The following is a 20,617-nucleotide window of genomic DNA, read 5'->3' as shown; positions in this document are numbered from 1 at the left end:
AGAGGCCCCAAAGAATAGGGGCATAAATAGAAACTCAGTTAAATAGGTATTGCTCAGTAGAAAACACAAGTGAAGGGGGTTGCCGTGAAGAAACTAGAAATTAGGAAGTGAGGAAAGAAAAAAAAAATGAGAAGAACATGTTCAGCAAACGACCACAAGACATTTATTAGAATCCTGTAAAAATACCACGTTGTCTTCCTATGAGAGGTGGGTTATGGATAGCACGGATTAACTCGGCCTTCCTGGCTTTCCTCGCTTCCAGCGCTGACCAAATTAAAGCACTGCAGCATTTCATTTTGGTCAGCTGGGCAGGAAGAAGGGAAAAAGAAAACAAACCCAAAAAGCACTGATTGCTTGGATTGTACCTGAATACATCAGAACTTGACATAAACTCATCAAGTGTATTAATGGTTTAGCTGGATGAAAAAGAAAATAGAGTAAAAAATATGGACAAGGCCTGGGTTTGATCCAAGAATAAAAAAATAAATTACAAAAAAATGAAAAAAAGTATTTATAATGTAATAGAATCTCAGAAAAGGATATGCAGGTATCAATACAATTCCAAGACCCACCGTCTCTGCCCCCTCATCTTTACGACAGCCAAGCTGCTACAGGAGTGGGTCGGCGCCACACCTGACTCCATTTGGCTAGCATCCTTTGCTATCTGATTTGTGCTCTGCGGTAGAGTTGTGGGTATCTTAAACACTAAATTATTTTATGAATAAACTATGTTTCTCTGCAGCACGAATTATATAGTTCTGACAGGGAAAGGGGAAAGGCATTTAAGAGATGGCTCCTTCAGTTAAATATGAGTCTAATGTTCTATAAAATGGTTTATTTGCCCTTTTAATAAAGGTTGAAAAAATCTTTCAACCTAGATTGAAAAATCAGTTAACCAAGGGTAATAAATTATTTTGAAGGAGTGTGAACTGGTGGCTGTTTTATCTATTTCCTTCTATCTGATTACCAGAGAGAAAAACAGGCTCACGCAGTGCGGGCCTTCGCTCTGAGCACTCGTTGAGCTGTGCTCTGCTCTGGCATCTGTCCCTCAGTATCCCTCAGTGACAAGACCAGCAGAGGTGTTTGCACTGAGAGAAACAGACATCGTGCTGCGAGGTGCCGTAGGACTGCAACAGGCGTTTACATGTGTGGGGGGGGGGAGGCAAAATGTAGGAAGGGGGTCCCCCAGTCCTCCAGTGTCACCAGGGCTCAGCTCACAGGGACGACTGTTTCTTTCCCAACATGCTGAAGGAAGCCCAGCCCCATGCTCCTGGGGTCTGAGTTTGCTTGGCCACTCAGTTGGTCAGTGCTGCTGAAGAATGGAGGCGGGGGCAGGAGAAAAAAGGAGGACAAATGACTGTTATGGCAGGGTCATCAGGACAGTAACAAAGGCATGATCTTGTCTGAGACCACAGGTAGAAGACTCATAGCTCTAGGGACTTGGAATTTCACAGAGACAAGTATAGTTCTGAATATTCTGGTAAACAAAACAGAAATAACAAAGGATCTGTTTGATAACACAGAACTACTCTTTTTTCTATTTTAGGGCTGTCTCTTAAGAGTCTACAAACATTGTCTAGATGGCCATGAGAACTGGCGACGAGCCCTCCTTCTGAGGAATCCCTGGGGTATGTTTGGTTCCATACTGGGGGTGATTCAGCGTTAACCAAAGCCAAAGGCCAGAGGCCTCCCGCACACGGCACAGGTCTGTCTTCCAGGCAGACCTCAGTCCTTCTTGTTGTCCTTCTGCAGCTGACTTTTTGTGGTCCCTAGGTTGTTCCACACTTCTGTGTACATCAAGGTCCCAATGAAGACAAACACGGTGCCCAGCCAGTGCCACAGAGTGAAAGGGTTCTGGAAGTACAGGATGGAAAAGATGAGGCTCACGAACTTGCGCAGAGTCACAACGAGAGTGACGGTGAGGGAGGCACACTCTGTCGTGAGGATGAACACACCCCGGATGCACACGTACCTGGAATGGAGTTAAGGTCTTCTCTGTAAACTGCACTTAGGAGCGTGTGGGGGGAACTTCTGGCATGGCTCTTGGCTTAAATTTTCACCTTCTAAGACAGTAGGAGGGTCTAGGACCCTACTCGGCAGAACATCCTGCAGAATTCCTGTTCTGTCATTCCATTTATAGATCTCAGTTGGCAACTACCTCAAGACCTCCCATTATTATTCTGCATGTTTCCTATGGTTTACAACGAAGGTTGCCTCTGAGATAACAAAAGGGTGACATTCTCAGTAAGGCTGGTCCCATCTCCCTTTATTTTGTCTTGTCCCCAGCTTCTGTCCACCCTCCTCCAAAAAGGAACGCTATGATTTCAGAGGATTGAGGTCAGTCTCAAATTGTTTCACTATTCTGAAGACTTAACAAATTTTACAACGAACTTAAGGTCAGTCATTAAAAATAACTATGTAAAAAAAAAACTGAATCTTGATTAATTTGAAATTTCTTTCAGAACTAGTGGTGGCTTGTGATAACTGGAAATATCCTGGAATACCAGAAGTCCCCAGGCAAAAATCACAAATTGTTCATGCCCTATACTAGTGTTTAACCAGAGGGCTCCTCACGCCACCGAAGCAGTCCTCCCTGCTCCCTGTGACCCACTGACCCACTGCATCACCATCCCTTTGCCCATTACAGAGGAACCCCCGAATGTGTCTCTCTGTCTCCCGCTCACTGGAGGAGAATCGAGGAAAAAACCAAACTCATGTCCCCATACCTGTTACAAGAGAAGACTAATCAACATAACAGGGAGAAATCACAAATAAATATGGGAAATCCAAAGGATACTGAGTGATAACATTCATGAGGAGGTAGAACCACATGATGGGCACTGTCACGCCGATGACTGGAACTGGATAGAGCTCTGCAAAGACCAAGAGAGGACACAGTCACAGCGCTTTTTTTTTCCTCTTTCTTTTTTCTCTTTTTGTGGTGCTGGCAGTTGAAGCCAGGGCTTTGGGCATGCTAGCTAGGCTCCACACTCAGCCCCAAGATTATTTTTTAAAAATATTTTTAGTTGACAATGGACCTTTATTTTATTTATTTATCTGCAGTGCTGAGAATGGAACCCAGTGCCTCACACATGCTAGGCCAGTGCTCTACCCCTGAGCTACAGCCCCAGCCCTCAAGATCACTTTCTGACAGTCAAACTTTTCATTTTTTGAAAGGGCAATATATAAATAAAAGATAACAGAAATAGCAGCATTATTTCACTTGCCAATATGTTTGGACCTCGCATCACTTTGCCTGCCTTGATTCCAACTGTCAATAACAGCCACAAGAGTCACTGCTCTGTGGTGACTCTCAGAGGTCTTCAAAACTAGGTTGTTAATAATTGGAAGTGGTTCTCTTATTCAGAGCCTTTCCGACTTTCTTACACACCACCACCTTTATCACTTTGTCATGCTTTTGGTTTGTGTGTGTTTGCCCTATGAGAAGGAACACAGCCATGACACGGTCATGCCGACAGCAGACCTACCTTTAGAACTACTGCCAGGCTACAGAATGCACTTACCATTCAAGGTAGGCGCAACATAAAGTCTGATTTTTAAATGCCATTTGTTCCCTGTGTGCTCGTTTGTCTGCATGATGACATCATTAGTAGATAATTTTAGCACACAGTGGTTTCCTTCAGGTTGATTGACAATCTATGTCTAATTTATCCAATGGGCACTTTACATCTACAACGTAGACACTGGAAACGAATTTGCTAATTCTTGTTGCCTATCTAACCTGTCACTAGGAAACAGGCCTTGTCACCACCCTACTCCCATCGTGCTCCGTGCCAAGGCAGCTAAGATCCACGAGTCGCTCTGCCATTCACAGAAAAGGACGAGCAGGGCGGAGAGCGCTGGGCTGCTGCCCAGCTCTGCAGGGTGCGACCTCCGTTTTGCGTGACACTATTTGCTTGTATTCCCAAAGCATCTCGGTTCAAGGCAAACACGCACATTCCAAAGCAAAGTAGAAACTTGAAGATATTTTCTTTCTTAATTTGCAAATAATGGAAAACTGCCTACAGAAAGCTTTTGCTGCTCAAACTACTGATTAATAGTACCATTTACATTCCTGAAAGGTTGGAGAAGGATGGTTTTGGAGGGAGGGATGATTTAAATAAGAAAGTAAAAAAAAGTTACGTTATGGTCAAATCAAAAGCAAAACTGACTGCCTCAGAAACCGGTAGGTAATTCTATCATATAACCCTAAACTCACCAGACTTATTGAAGAGAACTGCATGGTCATAAATATCAGAGGCCAAGAAGATGAAACCAGGAAGTGGAAGGGCATGCTGTGGAAGAAATGGTCACATAAAGTTAAGTGCAAAAACATATAGAGCAGGATTTTTATTCACATTAGCTGATAAGGATCATCTTGTGTAGACAACTGTGGCTCAGAATGTACACTAGCTCCCTAGCAGAAGTACTTCAGTCTATGGGTCTCAGGCTTTTTAATGACATCAGAAGGATGGCATACTTCACTTGAAATAACATACTATAACTCCAGCCTTTCCACCTCACCCACATGCACAAAGTTGCTTACGTTATAAAATAAGGCCTCCTTGGAGTGTTTCCCAAATCGTTTGTAGAGAGTTTCTTGGAATATACCCATCCTTGCTGACATCAAAAGAGCAAAAGTCAGTGCCCCGATACCTACAACACAAACAAGGATTACAAGATGGCCTGCATTTGTTCATTTTCAGATGTTTCCTCAAGGAACACTTATGTTTACAGTTCTACAGATATTATAAACTAACTGTAGGACATGTACAAAATTTTTAAAAATAGGTAAAAATCAACCGCAATACCACCATCTAACCTTTTGTTTTCTACATCTCTCTCTATATTTAATGCATATATTTTCATACTAAGATGGGATCAGAATGCATGTACAATTTTATATCTTGCTTTTCTTGCAATGTTTTCTTGCCATTTTTTTCTTCAAGTCCTTCATTAAATTTTTTCAAAAGTGTGATTTAATAACTGTATATTATTCTATCACAAGTTTGGATATAATCTAGCCATCTAATCTAATTGGAAATAATCTAGCCATTCTCCCTGAAATGTCTTCAAATATCTTTCAGGGAGAATGGTTACTTTATTTCCAATTATTTCATCATTAAAATCAATATGTATTATTGTACACAAACCTTTAAACATTTTGATTTTCTTAGGATAAACTTATAAAAGAATTACTGAATCAAAGGTTGTGGCATTTTAAAAACTCAATATATAATATTTTTCCAGAAAGGCTGTGTCATTTTACACTAGTCATTTATATGAAAATGTTTTTGTAATTCTGCACCCTCAGCAGCAATGAAAATAATCATTTATCATTTTACCAATATGACAGGGCAAAATAAAAACGTACTGTATTTTGGTCTTAATTTTCATTTCTATGATGAACAGACTAGTGAGACATAAAACAGACTAGTGAACATAAAATTATCATATGTTAAATTTTCCCCATGAACTGCATATTCATATCCTTTGCAAACTTTTCTCATTGGGTGAAGTATTTTTCTCACAGCTCATACAGATCTTTCTATGTTAAGAATAGCAACCCAAAGGGATAAAATTAAAAGAAAGTAGAACCACAGTTCTTTAAAACTACCTCTCTTCCATGTTGTCAGTCTCAATCTGTTCTTGTTATTACTGAAAGTACCTGGAAAGAGTTTCCCTCCAAATCAGGCAGTGTGAGAACAAAGCTCTCTAGGAGTTCTCTAATTAATTCTACAAAGAGATACTTGTATTTAAAAAAAAATCCCCAGGAGATTATGATGATCAGTTCGATTTGGGAACATTGCCATCTGGAACAGCTAACCTATGAAGAAAATAAATCTAAGATTTAGAAATGGGTCCCTTGGAAATTTGAAGAGTCAATTGGATAATGTGCCCTTCTTTTGCAGAAGCTTCTACTCAGCAGATGGATCATGAAGAAACGGATGACACTCCACAAGCTGCTCTCCGAGCATGCTGGGCAGGTAAGTAGACAAGCTTTTCTTTCTAGGCCAGTGGCAACCAAGAAATACATGGATCCATGTTGCCCAGCAACATGGACCATGAATGTGGACATTCTCTTTTTCATTTCTTGAATGTTTAGGTTTGGAGATACATGATCCTCTCTCTTCCAGGGCATAATTTGTTTAGTTGAAGCTTTTTGCCAAGAAATATGTCCCTTAGGAGAAAACTAAGCAAACACGACTACAGAGGCAATTAGCTTTATTGTAATTACTGTACTTGCCTAGTAACCACCATGCAAAAGCCTGGAATCCATCATTCTCACCCACGCTTGACTGGGAAGTCTAGGAAATAAGAAAACACACTAGATACAGAGACCAGACTCACATGCAACATGCTGAGAGAGACAAGGGAAATATTTATGCTATCCATTTCCCTCCATTCTTCTCTTGCAGAGACTCAAATCCTTATATTATAAAAGTTTTAATTTGTTTTATTATTAATGAGTGTCTGGTAACCAGGCCCCAATGGCAAGTAGTGAATATAAATGATTTGTGAGCTGATTCTTACCACCTGCTTTGCTGACATGAAAGTGCAAATAAAAATCCCTGCAGACACCAGGGCAATGGAGGTATACTTGAATATACTGTATCTGCAAAATAAGAACAAAACTCAGGAAAACACAGGTATACGTTTCCAAATGATATTTACAGTCAAATGGGGTATGTAAGTACAAACCACTAAAATGTGACCTTCTAGCTGAGTCCATACAGGCAGGTACATGAAGGAGTGAGGGTACTGACTGGTTTCTAAACATCTTTCCTTGAGGTAGGTTAAAATAATTTGTTTCCAACAGTTTTTTGACAAACGATTGTTGCATCAGAAAAGAAAAATAAAAACACATGACATTACATTCTGTTCTCAAGAGTCCAAATGTGAGTCTGACCAGTCGTAACTGGACTCAGTGGCCTATCCTGTCTTTACAGAACCCAAACCTGAATCATAGGACACACACCCAAAGAGGAAGAATAGACCATTAGGTATAAGTAGCAGCATTACGTGCTCAAGAAAATAAATAAATTGTACATTCTCTGGGGAAGGTATTATTTTTAAAAAATTTCTGAATAACTTTAGTCTTACTTTTGAATGTTGGCATATTTGGACAAAGAGAATATTCAATTTATAGAAGGATGAGCAATAATAAGAGCGATATTTCACATTAACTAAATAGCATCATTAGTATCCCTCTCAGATTTTTGGTGATCAAGCAAAAGGCCTCAGGGAAGGATTAAAAGAAATTAAACTTATAAAACAAACCATCATTTTCTTCTACTCAAACACATTGTATCGTTTGGTCACAGTACCTCATAAAAGGCAGAGAGAACTGGTTAAGAAGCAGAAAAAGGGAACTAAAAGGCCCAGAGGACCACACTAGTGAAGAGGGTGGGCATCACTGGAGTAGACATAAAAATAATGAAACTCTTCAGTCTGGAAAGATCAATATGAAGACATTACAACTCAGGTCAAAAAATAATGAAAGGCATGGTTAAGGAAAGTATAGATTTGGTCTTCAAATCCTGGGGTAAGGAGCATACCCACAGGGCTGATACCCAAGATTAATAAAATGATATTTAACTTATTCCTATCAGTTAACTTACTGAAATTCTTGCTCAATGGATGATACATACAGAAAGTAGTCAAAAGCCTTAGATAGATTCAAACAAGACAGACTCAAAACAAGTTCTTAAAGGAAATGATATTTGAGAAAAGCTCCTGACATTTTGAGGCAATATCAGGAGAACACAATTGCCTTTATGATATATCCTTTCTTATCCCTGTTATGAACTAAAATCAAAGGAAGACGGGGAAGGTCCACGGGTCTATAAGGTGAATTTTACACTACCAAGAAACTCAATGGTCACCTCAAATGCAGTCAACTTGACCAATATGCATGTATATTTAATGCAGAGAACCTAGAGGAAAGAAATCAGCTACCATGGTACTTATCTAGGGAAGACATAAGTCTCAGGAGATAAAGGGTCTGTGATAAGGAGTCCACAAGACAATTTACCCTTTTAAAGACAAAGCCCTTACTACATAAAAACTCTAGGTTCCATACTCTGAATTGACAGCTATTTTCCAAGCTCTAACACTGAGGCTGGGCACTGAATACACTGAAAAAAAAATTGCATCCAATTGTACAATTTTAGTCTTGTGATCCCAGGTACTTCTGATATTTCTTATCCCTACCCCAAAGAAAGTCATCAGTGACAGTCACAAAGAACTGTCCCAAATCATTCATTCCACCTTATTAGCTCTTTGGCCCTTTGTTAGGACTTTTCTTTTTAATAAGTGTGATTATTCCCCAGTTTATCATGTTGTACTCATGAGCACCTTCTAGGGCAGCACTGGCCCTAAAACCATGCTGTTAGAAATGGCCCATATCTGGGCTTTCCAGTGTGGTCGCTACCAGCCACATGTGGCTAGTTAACGTGACTGGTGAGACTAAAAGAGGAAAGATTGTTTTATTTCATTTTAAATAATGTAAATGTAAATGTAAATGCAAATAGTCACATATGACTAGGGGCAACCATACTGCACAGAGAAGCTCTATTGGATTCATAGGTAAGTATGGTACTACAGATTCAGTCATGACAAGAGCTAATCAACTCCACTCAGAGAAGATACTACTCCAAAATCACAGGTTAGCCCTCTCACCTGGCCAACTGCCTCAGAAAATTAAGTCATTGTGCATCATTTTTAGAAAAAGATCTAAGAAAAAAGGTAGATGGCCAAGCAAACTTATAACCACTAAGGGAAAAAGAATCCAGATGATGAGCCCAGGGGTGGTGGGTCAGAATATCACTTCTATACATAAAACAGAAAGGTATATTGTTTACCTTTTCTTTAAAATGATAATTCCTAGGATCATGTTGGCAATCAGAGAACCCTGTGAAAAGGAAACAAGAATAATGAAGAGTTTTAGTGCACCAGGGGAAGAAAATAATTCAAGATAAATATGAATGTGGACAATGGGGGAAACATGGAATGAAGGAGGATGGATGAATAATTAATAAGATCCAGTTGTTCTTACGATGGCAAAAAGTATAGACCATAAAGATCTATCATGTGAAATAACAAAACCTTTTAGAGCTAAGAATGATAACAAAAATGATCAATTCTTGGAGCTGGTGATATAGCCCAGTGCTTGCCTTGGAGCTCAAGGCCCTGGGTTCAATTCCCAGCACCGTTAAAAAAACAAAACAAAACAACAACAACAACAACAAAAAACTAGTCACAGAAGTTAGGGCTAATAGGAATAAATGACATCATACACTTCTTCTTGTCATTTTTCCATCTAATTTCTAAGACTTTTATTAAGCTTCTCCTCACCTCTAGTTTTAATGAAAGAAGTCATGTAAGGCTCTCTCTTCTCTGGAAAGATGTCAATCAATCAGCAAGTGTTTATTAAAGTCTATTATGTGTTAAATTCTTTGAAGGTCATCTCAATAATATAATTAATAATTCCATTGAGGAATAACACATTTAATATCACAAAAATCTTGGGTCACCCAAAAAATGCTACATTCTATTCTGCATTCTGATGCAATCCTACCTACGTGCCCCTTGAAGTCCTCCCTGCTCTTCTGGGAATACTCTGTTATTATTTGTATACAAACTACACCTCGATCTTCCCACCATACATTAGGAAAAGAAGAAAACTTATACTGCTTTGGGAAAAATTCCTTTGTCAAGAATTTTCCTTTATTAGCCTCAAGTTTCTGTTGAAAAAAAAAAAAAATCAGAAAAGAGAAGTACAATTTGAGACCCTTGATCTGAAAATCTGAAATACTCTAAAATCCAAAACTTCTGGGGTGCTTACATGATGCCACAGTGAAAAATTCCATTGTTTCCCGCACAAAATTATTAAGTATATCATATAAAATTTCCTTTAGACTATGTGTGTAAGGTACACATGGAACATAAATAAATTCTGTGGTTAGACTTGGGTTCTATCACCCACAATATCTCATTAGGTATATGCAAATATTCCAAAACTGAAAACACCCGTGGTCACAAGCATTTGGGGCAAAGGTACTCAATCTGTACCTGTTTCAAGTACCAGAAGTAAATGTAATTTTTTATGGAAAAAATAAACTAAGTGATAAAAAAGAAATAAGTTAAATAACTTTAATAGTAAGTTTGAAAATAAAAGCAACCGGATGAAGGAAACTGAAGGTAAAATCTGTTTCCCAGGGAAATTTTAATTTTCTTTTTAATAATCCCCCATTAAACTTTAGAAAAATAAAAGGTAACCACCCACTTTTACATTTCTTTCTTTATGCCTTCCTTCTCGGATAAAAGCCATCCTTGCTCACACATGCACAAACCTACTCTCATACTCAAGAACAAAGACTTCTACAAGGCCTTTCTACTTCTGCTACATATTCAATCTACTACTTCATTATGCTTTTCAGAGGACCACGCACATGGCAGCACTTACAGATCTAAATATCATGTGCAAGGGCATGGCGATGTTGAGATTCAGGGCATAGTTGTTCACCACGCTGACAGTAAAGAACATGGTTACCATCACGGCATAGTACCTGAAATGCAGACAGAACAGCACATCGCAGAATCTGTTATTTCCAGGAATCAAGTATAGAGGGAAGTTTATATCTTTAGTCTACAAAGCATTTTATTTATTTCCTCTGCATTAAAAGATTGCATCACAATTATCATGTGAAGTTAAATATTATGTATGTATAAAAATACAAAATCAGACTAATATGGGAAAAGTTTGAATCACTGAATGTTTTTTGTTTTTGTGTTTTGATACCCGGGATTGAACTCAGGTTCACTCAATCACTAAGCCACATCCCCAGCCCTATTTTGTATTTTATTTAAAGACAAGGTCTCACTGAGTTGCTTGGTGCCTTGCTTTTGCTGAGGCTGGCTTTGAACTGGCGATCCTCCTGCCTCATCCTCCCAAGCCTCTGGGATTATAGGTGTGTGCCACCAAGCCTGGCTCTGAACATTTAAAGAAATTATTTTCTCAAGTATACACGGTCACTTAATACTAAACTTTTAAAATGTTACTTAATAGATATCAGTAGGTTTTTAAGTGAATAGATAATTCTTACTGTATTGATTCATCGTACATAATTTTCATATATGTTAGGTTAAACCATATAAAATTGCCATGGTTTTTGTAATTCAAAAAGGGTTGTATGCCCGGTGTGGTTCAAAGCCAGCCTCAGCAAATTAATGAGGCCCTAACCAACTCAGTGAGACCCTGTCTCTAAATAAAATACAAAAATGGGCTAGGGATGTGGCTCAGTGGTTGAGTGCCCCTGAATTCAATCCCCAGTACCTAAAAAAAAAAAAAAATGGGTTGTATATCATGATTCAACGTAACATATTCAAAAAGAGAAATATTTAAAATCAATGACTAAAGAATGCATGGCAAAGGTGAATAAGTGTTTCCATGTTCTTCATGAAATGTTGATCTTTGAGCACATATTTCCAACCATTTTCCACCTCTGCACACTTGAAGATATAACAAGAGTGAGTTGTTCCAAGTTATCTTCTCTGACAAGAACCTATTTTGTGTTGCTGGTTAGATATGGAGTTATTGCTATACATCACAATAGGTAGTAAAGTCCAAGGCTAAATTAACATCGTCTGGAAAGTTTGAGGAGCTTAACAATGAATGTAGAGCACAGTAATGCATACATGCAGAATCACTAGCCACTGCTTCTTCAGAACCTTTTAAAAGTATCTATCAGTGACTCTGCTTCTTGTCCAATTTTCTCAGTTCCATCTTGAAGAGATGCCTCTGGGAGGCAAGGAGAGTTCATCGAGGTCTTTCAGGATAATTAACTCAACTACTTTACATGACTGCTGATCAAGCACTGCCTAGAAATCACTTATGAGGATGAATTACATGAGCAAATCTTTGTTTATGGCTTCATAGACAGAAATTAAAATAGTCAACACAAATAGGACACACATGGGAGTGTGGTTGTTAGGGCAAGATCATGGGAGTCTCAAGGGCAGGTTGGGGAGTTTGAACTTCATTCTGAACATCATGGCAACTGCTGAGTGGGAGGTGCCAGGATGAAATGGCAGAAGTGAAACAGGAATGAACAAATGGGGGGCAGGGAGATTGGCCAGCAAGGATGCTGAAAAGTCATGGTGACACTGAATACATTCCTGATCCATGCAAATGGCTGAAGTGGGAAGAGACAGGAAAAGCCAAAGAAGTAAAAAATTGCAAGGTAAATGCTGGTCTGCAGGAACAGAAGTTTTATGAAGATACTAAAGCCAATGCAGAAAAAGTATTCAGAGTATTCAGCATTGTTATGATTTAGATGTGAGGTGTCCTCCAAAAGCTCATGTGGAAGACAATGCGAGAAAGTTTAGAGATGAGATGACTGGGTTCTGAGAGCCCTAACCCAGTCAGTGAATTAACTCTTGGTGGGGATTAACTAAGTGCTAACAGTAGGCAGGGAGGGTGTGGCAGGAGGAGGTGGGTCACTGGGGATGTGCCTTTTGGGTATATTTTTTGCCCTGGCGAGGGGACTCTCTATCTGCTCCCTGATAGTCACATCCTGAGCTGCTTTCCTCCATCACATTCTTTCCCCATGATGTTCTGCTCCTCCTCACACCCCAAGGACTGGGGCCTGCTGTCTATGGACTGAGACCTCTGAAACTGCAAGCCCCCAAATAAACTTGTCCTCCTCTAAATTTGTTCTTGTCTGATCTTTAAGTCACAGCAGTGAAAAAGCTGACTAAAAAAGCATCCCATCAAGAAATTTACAAGTTCAATATTTAATGCAACACAATTTGGCCAGATTTTCCGTAGCGTGCTAGTCAGGAATGCTGCAAAACACCACCAACAAGGGTGAACCTTAATGTGACTACCTGGATACAGTCACATGGGAATGTTGCTCTCCACGGGATTAAGTGACACCATTCTCCTACCACTCACAACTGTATGGATAACACTCAAATCTCTCACCGCAAGAAGGCTGAATCTTCAACACACTGTTTAACTGTTCTATTTGGCCCCATGAGTACAGCTATGCAAGTGTGGGCTAATGGACAGAGGACCAGCATCAACATTTCTGACTTAGCTCGCCATTCATTTTCTTTTAACTGAGATAAAATTCATGTAACATAAAATTGACCATTTTAAAGTGAACAATTCAGTGGCATTTAGTATGCTTCAAAATTGTATAACCACCACCTCTATATAGTCCTCAAAGTCAATCATTTTTAAAAAAAAGCAACAGTCACACACAAACACAAATGCATACACTATTGTCTTCCTCGGAGTTATATAATGTGTTGTGGTAGGAATTTTATCCTAAAAACAGACTCCCCAGAATTTCACAATGTGTTAAATTCATATAATGAATTATTCTACTGATATCTTTGATATATATCTCAGAAAAGAATGCCTCATCTATGGGTACCGCCTCTCTTTAACCTTTTAAAAAGACCAAAAACTAAGAGACTTTTATGTGCCATACCTTATTGGGATAGCTGGTGGCTTCCTTCCCAAGTCAGCTTCAAAGAGGAAGCCTTCCACAGCAATAAATAAGAACTGTGCAAATGTCACGATGTTGCCGCATCCTGGATGCTTCCTGTGTGGTGAGTAACAGAAAGGAAAAATAAGGCACAAGGACAGAGATAAAGGGCACTAAAGTCTTATATTTATAATTCTAAAATAGCAGGAAGGATAGATTCCTATTACCCACTGTCTTTCCTTATCTTGGCTCTCAGATGCCATTGATCACACACATTTAGCATTATACCTCACAGAACGTGTCAAACTTTCTTATTTTATTCCTCCCCAGGTGTAGCAGGCCATGAGTGAGAACTGTTCTGTCCTACTCATTGCCAGAACTGTGACACAGCTTTCCTGGTACTGGGTAGGAGGCTGGTTATATGTTCTTGGAGATCCTCACTTAACCAAAAGGCCTGAAGCCAGGAGGTTAGTCAGCACAGGTAAAAAAGCCCAAGGACAGAAATAGGCTGGATTTTCTCCTGGAATGTTTATATATCCCTCCTGTCCAGGAATCATTGGTCAGGTGATGATAAGGACATTATTTTAGACAGTGTCCCCAAGGGGGTAAAAACTGTTCTTGGGAAGGGGAAGAGATCTTACCCCTTTTCAGTATAAGGCACAGTATAACACACCTGTGCCTAAACCAGAATATAGTATATCTGTGAAGAGGTGATTTAGGAAAAGAGTCTAAAAAGGGTTCTGGGGTCAGAGGCAATAAGACTGAGAAACACTACCATGGTTCCTTCCACTGCAACCCTTACCACAGCATTTCAGATCGATTAGGCACTCAAGAAAATGTCTGTGGGATTCAACTGATCCTCTTCAGTGATCTATTTAAGAGTTGGGGAATCTTTCACAGTGATCACTGGGAACAGATTTACAAAGTAGAAAAATTCCTTCTAACATCCAGCTGGAGACATTCTGAAAATTAGTCACATGATATGTTAATGGCTTTCTTGAGCTTGTCTATTCAGCTCTGCTCAATCACTGGAAAGAGTACAAGTGAGCATCCAGATTTCCCTTACTACCAATAATCACCACTTCATATTCTTCTCTTCATCTTGACCAAAGACATTTACCTGAAGCCAGTGAATATAGGCTTTAACTGTATTATTACATATTTATACAGCACTATTTATCAGAACTCCATTCTCTATTGGTAGCATAATATTACACAAGATATACAAATTCTTAAAGATATCCATCAGGCATAAAAACAGACAAGTCAAGGCATAAGCCATTCTTGTAGCAAGTAAGGCTTACCACCTGAAGCAGACATCACTACTACTAACCTCTGCTGCCTGTGAAGGTTTCCTTGAAACCTACTCTTTCAATTTTTTTTTTCAACAATGTCTCTTTCAGCATTTTAAATATTCAAGGGACAAGGCCAAACATTGGGTTGCCAGAATCCATAAATGAGCATGTAAGATCGTTATCTCATTCAAGAAACTAATTAAAATCATTATCTTATCTATGAGGGCCACAAGAAGGAACTTTAACCTGATGGTCCCTGGCACAGTGCTTCTGAACTCCCTCCAGCCCACTGTGGTTTATGAACCCATGTGCCTGAAGAGGCTCACTCTCCCACTTCTGATTTCATTGTTCTGGGACAGGATCCTAGGAATCTACTTTCAAAAGTTTTCCTTGGCCAGGCACAGTGGTGCACGTCTATAATCCCAGTGGTTTGGGAGGGTGCAGCAGGAGGATGTCAAGTTCAAAGCCAGCCTCACCAAAGCAGTCAGAAGTTCAAAGTCAGTCTCAGCAACACAGCCAGGGCCTAAGCAACTTTGTGAGACCCTTTCTCAAAAGAAAGAATAAAAAGGGCTGAGGATGTGGCTCAGTGGTTAAGAGCCCCCAAGTTAAATCCCCAGTACCAAAAAAAAGTTTCTCTTGATCCTAATGTACAGTCAGAGTTGAAGTGTGCATGAATGTGCATATGTGCGTGCATGTGTAAGAGGTGCAGAAACTTCCACGCTTGCATGGGATTGAGAACTACTGTGCTCCATAGTGGTTAAAGTATAGATTGACATGCAAGATCCATGCTCATCACATGCCATGGAGTCAGTTTTCTCATCTCTAAAATGGAAACCATATTAGTTGCTCATCTCAGGAGTAAACGAGTCACTCCCTGAAAAGTACTTAACACAGTGCCTGCCACAGCGTGACAAAGGCAAACAGAACCACCACTGATGACCAGTTTGGGATCTTGCATATTGAAAGGTTTTCAATGAAAATGATCTATTATTATTGTAGTGAGAATTCAAGGAGAAAATACACATGAAGTGCCAAGCACAAGACTGAGCCCAAAAGCTCAAAACTTGTCTTGCTTTCCGTCCACCTTCTCTCTTCCAAAATTGAAGGCCAATTCAACTGATGAACAATTATCAAGAACCTATACGCACAGTTAGGTGCTATAGCTTAGAGCAAGCTCGCAATGTGAATACACCTGATCCCTGCCCTCGCAAAGACAACGGCAGCATGAAGAAGCCAAACGGGAAGTATGTCACAGTGAGAACCCAGTGCCACAGTAGGGTTGTTGGAGGACAGACCACATCCCATCCATCCTTGAGCCCCAAATCACAGCCTTTACTCAAGTGAGCCAACGAATGTAGGAATGCCTCACTTTAGTAAGTGTGATCTAAAATATCAGCATATGTACAAAAGGTTTTTTAAAAGGTAGTTTATTTTTAAAAAAGATTCACTTTACAAGTGTATTCTTCAGATGATTTTTCAATGTTTTGTTGTTTTTGCAGGGCTGAATCCTAGATCCTCACACCCAGGGCCTCACACAGGCGCTATCACTAAGCTGCACCCCTTATGAGTTTTTAAAGGCCATCACTTTTTAATTTTATCTTTATTTTATGGAGGAAAGTATTATTATGCCCATTTTATAGCCCAAGACACTAAGAATCACAGGGCTGAGTCAGGTAAGCCTCCCGGGGCCTCAAGGCAAAGTAATGGGGTTTGCATATATCCTTATTCTTCTTAATATTACAACTCTGTGGTTTTAATGTGGTTTTGTAGTCATGCAACCACTGCCACTAGCTGATTTTAGGACATCCCCCAAAGGAAATCCCAGGTGCACACAAGTTACTCCCTCCCTCCCTTCTTTACCCCAGGTCTTTTGACAACTCATAATCTACTTTTTTTGGTCTCTATTTCCATATAATTTTGACATCTCCCTAATATATTCATATAGCTCAAGTTTCTTTTTAAAATCAACTTGGCCTTTTAAGAACATACTACTTTATATCTCTCGGTGGAATTATTTTTTAAACTTGAGTAATTCATTTTAAAACTTCAGAGTAAAACTTAATTTTTCCCCTAAATCTTTTGTTCTTTTGAAATTTATTCCTCAAGAACTATAATTATTAACTGCCAACAACTGCTCTTACTTTGAATTTTCTTTGGCAAGAATCCAAATTTTATTTCAGAAAAAAAGCAACTTTGAAGAGAAGGAACTGGGCAGATAGTTCATACCTTTTCTTTTTCTAAATAAAGGAAACTTCTTTATTTAATTCAATATCAGATCTTTGGCTGAAAAATTAAATGGGGAAAATAAAATTTCAGATTGTTTTCCTAATGTCAGACATACAATACCTTGCTAACTTAGTTAGCTGATCCATGAATATCTTGTTTCCAAGGTAGGAAGGAGCTTCTTAAAGGAGATGGGAGCAGGCACTTACTCATTACTAAGTATCCGCTCCATGCAATACATGTGTTTATATTTTACTATTGATCCCAATTATAGGTATACAAATCAGAAAGAAAAAAAAACAAATTTATTTCCCAATTTGGGGAAACCGGTTAAAAATATTCTTTTTCCAACAAGTCAACTTTATCATTTACATTTAAGAGTAAATTTACCATTTACTATGGTGCCTAAGTGTTCTTAGGAAGCCATGTTAAAAAGTACAGCTCCTGCACTAAAAAATTCATGGGCTTTATACTGTGATGTTCCCAGAAAAAGGCGTGAATTCTAAGACCACGTCTAGAAAGAACCTTAAAGACTGTGTGGCCTAAGTAGGTCTTATTTTACTGATATGTCACAGAAGTTGTGACTTACCCAAGCAAGTTAGGAAAAGGCAGCTATTCAGTTCAGCATATCATGTATCACTGATTATGTTAATAAATGTACTTCTCCACTTAATGAAAACCCACTGTCGTGTGCAAAAATGCAGAATTAGGAAAAAAGATAAATAGGGAGGAATGATTTGTTTACAAATTAGTCCAAGTATTCTAAATAGAAGCTCCTATGGAAACATTTCATAAAGTTAGATTTGTCCACAACTAACTCATAAAACAAGGTATACCTGTATTGAAACAAAATTGTACGAGTAAGGGAACTCAACCAAAAGCAAGTTTCATGTTTTCTATATGCATCTCATTTAATCCTCAAACCTTGTGAGGCTGATGGAACCATCACCCGCTTTGGCAGCTGAGACCAGGTAATTTAGCCAAGGACTCACAAACTAGTAAAAAGAGGCTTCAGTAGTTAGCATATTCTGGCATCACATAGCCTTTGGCAAGATTTAATTTAATGGCATATATAACACAAATATTACACTATTATTTTCTGACCATTTCCATGGACTACCTAATTATATCATTTTATTTTATTTTTTATTTTTATCTTTTGGGGGTACGGGGGATTGAACTCAGGGGCACTCAACCACTGAACCTTATCCCCAGCCCTATTTTGTATTTTATTTAGAGACAGGGTCTCACTGAGTTGCTTGGCACCTTGCTTTTGCTGAGGCTGGCTTTGGACTGGCACCTCCTGCCTCAGCCTCCCTGGCTGCTGGGATTACAGATGTGCACCACCGTGCCCAATACTTTTTATATTTCAAAATGTATATATAAACTACATATCAATTTCCAAAGTGACTTTTCTTTTGAAGTGTATCAGATTATAGCTGGATACAGGTGTTTTTTTTTTTTTCATTTTCATATCCCTCACCACCTACTCCCAAAACAAATAATATATCTTTACCAACGATTGCTGCATAATAGAATTTCAAGCCCTGTAATATTAAAAATTAGCTACATATAAAGTTTAATGTAAGTAAACTGGTTACTTTGGAATGATTTAATCAATGGTTTCAAATAAAACACATCTCTAGCAGGTATCACATGAAGAATTGGATGACCAATAACTATGGGATGTTCAAGTTCAAAATTAACTGGGAGGTGGAAAAATTAGGAATTTGGACATCTTGATTCTTGCTCTGCCACTTACAAATAGTGAAAGATCACCTAACTTTAGACCTAATTCACTTTCAGCAAAAACATATTATAATTCTTGACACCAGGATGATTTGGAAGATAAATGGAGAATTTAGAACCAGGAAGCTAGATGGCACCATAGATATTATTTTACAGCAGAGGAAAGGAGGCCCAGAGAGGCTAAGTAATGTGAAAAGGCCACATGGTCTATGGATAGCAAAGTCAAGACTGAAATTCATAACTCTGAGCTTTTTAATCCAGAACCTTTTCCTTTCCACCTGTTGTCTCTTCAGCAACAGTTCTGTCCACTGAACTTTGCACATTGTTTCTCAACACCATTTGCGAGCTACCTCAATAAAGTCAGCCTAGAAACCCTTTGGGAAAGTGTCCTAGCCTTTCTCAATTTATACATTACAAAATGCATGTTTCCCAATTTAAAAGTTATAATATCTTAAAGCTGGAAATGCCGATCTTCTACATAAATAATTATCTGTTCTACATCATTGAGATGCATGTTTCGGCAAAGTACTCATAAGCAACTCTGAGGCCAATTGCTGCAGCTCTGCACGGTGGCGCATGTCTGTAGTCCCAGTTCAGGAGGCTGAGGCAGGACGATCGACAGTTGAAAGCCAGCCTCACCAAAAGTAAGGTGCTATGCAACTCAATGAGACCCAGTCTCTAAATAAAATACAAAAGAGAGCTGTGTGGCTCAGTGGACAAGTGCCCCTGAGTCCAGTCCCCTGTATCCCGCCGACCCCCCACACACAAAAGGTGAAAATTTGCAGTGTGTACAAACCAGAACGCTTTTTAAGTCAGAAAGCTTTGCTCAACTCAAGGGATATGCTATTGACTGGGCGAAGAACCGAGCTGGAGCTGAACGGGAAGTAAGGGAGGCAGCGGCTGGGCAAAGGAACCCTGGGTTCTGCCACCAGCTCCCCGCCCAACTTGGACCAGTCACTTGAAAAACTCCGCAGGCTTCAATCCCCCAGGGTGCGGAAACCGGGTGACGACAGCAACACCCTTAGTGTTCCCCTCACCGGGATGCTGTCAGACTGTTAGGCGGGATAGCCGGCGGTGCTCAGGACTCGGAGTAGCGGACCCGAGGGTCCCAGGCTGCCCACGCGGGAGCGGGGCTCCGGCAGTCCCCGCCGCGGGCCCCACGCACCACGGGGTGGGGACCCGCAGGGATGCGGTCCGGCACGTCCAGCTTCCTCCGACCAGCCCCGGGAGCCTGGGCGCGGACCGAGAGGGTCACTCACCGGGCCAGCAGCTCTAGGAAGATCACGTTACTGCAGCAGCCTGCGAAGACCAGGCCCACCGCGAAGGCCGGGCGCATGGCCGGTGTAGGGGCAGGGGAGCGAGCGCGCAGGAGGCGCCCGCCTATGCTGCTACCCTAAGAAGGCGGCCCTGAACATCGCCACGGTCCGGGTGCGCTGCTCTTGCCCCGGGCCGCGGCGGTTCCCCCTTTCCCTGCGGCCGCCACCCACGCTGCCAGCGGAGGAGCTGTAGTTCGCAGTCAGCCCAGGCCCCATTCATCCGAGGGGGCGTCCAGGTCACGGCCGGACTACACGTCCCAGCATGCCGCGCGCCAGGGCAGGACCGGTCGCTCCGCCGGAGAGGAGCGAGGGGCGAATGCCACAAAAGCCTCGCGAGATCAGTGGCCGCGGGGCCTGCCGGGAAGTGAAGTCCCCACTCTGTCGACCCTTCTTGGGAGTCCCGAGGACTCCGAAGGGGATTCCCTCACCACTGTCACGAAAACTCGCAGCTGCTTGCACTAAAACCACAGGCTTGTGACTGTTCGTTAGAGGTGTTCGAGCATCTGGAACAATTCTCCTAAACTGTACGGAAGTA

The 20,617-nt window shown here is 40.4% G+C and overlaps 1 protein-coding gene across 1 annotated transcript; it reads right to left on the bottom strand.

The window, feature by feature from the left end:
- Positions 1–140: 140 nt before the first annotated feature.
- Slc35b4 (solute carrier family 35 member B4) lies at positions 141–20,315 on the bottom strand. The gene is made up of 10 exons (XM_047562222.1): positions 20,026–20,315; positions 13,503–13,616; positions 10,469–10,571; positions 8,865–8,914; positions 6,535–6,616; positions 6,248–6,308; positions 4,547–4,656; positions 4,220–4,295; positions 2,798–2,873; positions 141–1,972 (listed from the first exon to the last, which is right to left on the bottom strand). The coding sequence occupies exons 1-10, from the start codon at positions 20,100–20,102 to the stop codon at positions 1,726–1,728; spliced, it is 996 nt and encodes a 331-aa protein (XP_047418178.1). The 5' UTR covers positions 20,103–20,315; the 3' UTR covers positions 141–1,725.
- Between the last annotated feature and the right edge of the window lie 302 nt (positions 20,316–20,617).

This window comes from Sciurus carolinensis, chromosome 8, assembly GCF_902686445.1.
Source record: "Sciurus carolinensis chromosome 8, mSciCar1.2, whole genome shotgun sequence".
Lineage (NCBI taxonomy): Eukaryota > Metazoa > Chordata > Mammalia > Rodentia > Sciuridae > Sciurus > Sciurus carolinensis.
Note: the sequence above shows the minus strand (reverse complement) of the source record. Positions and strands in the feature narration are given on the sequence as shown.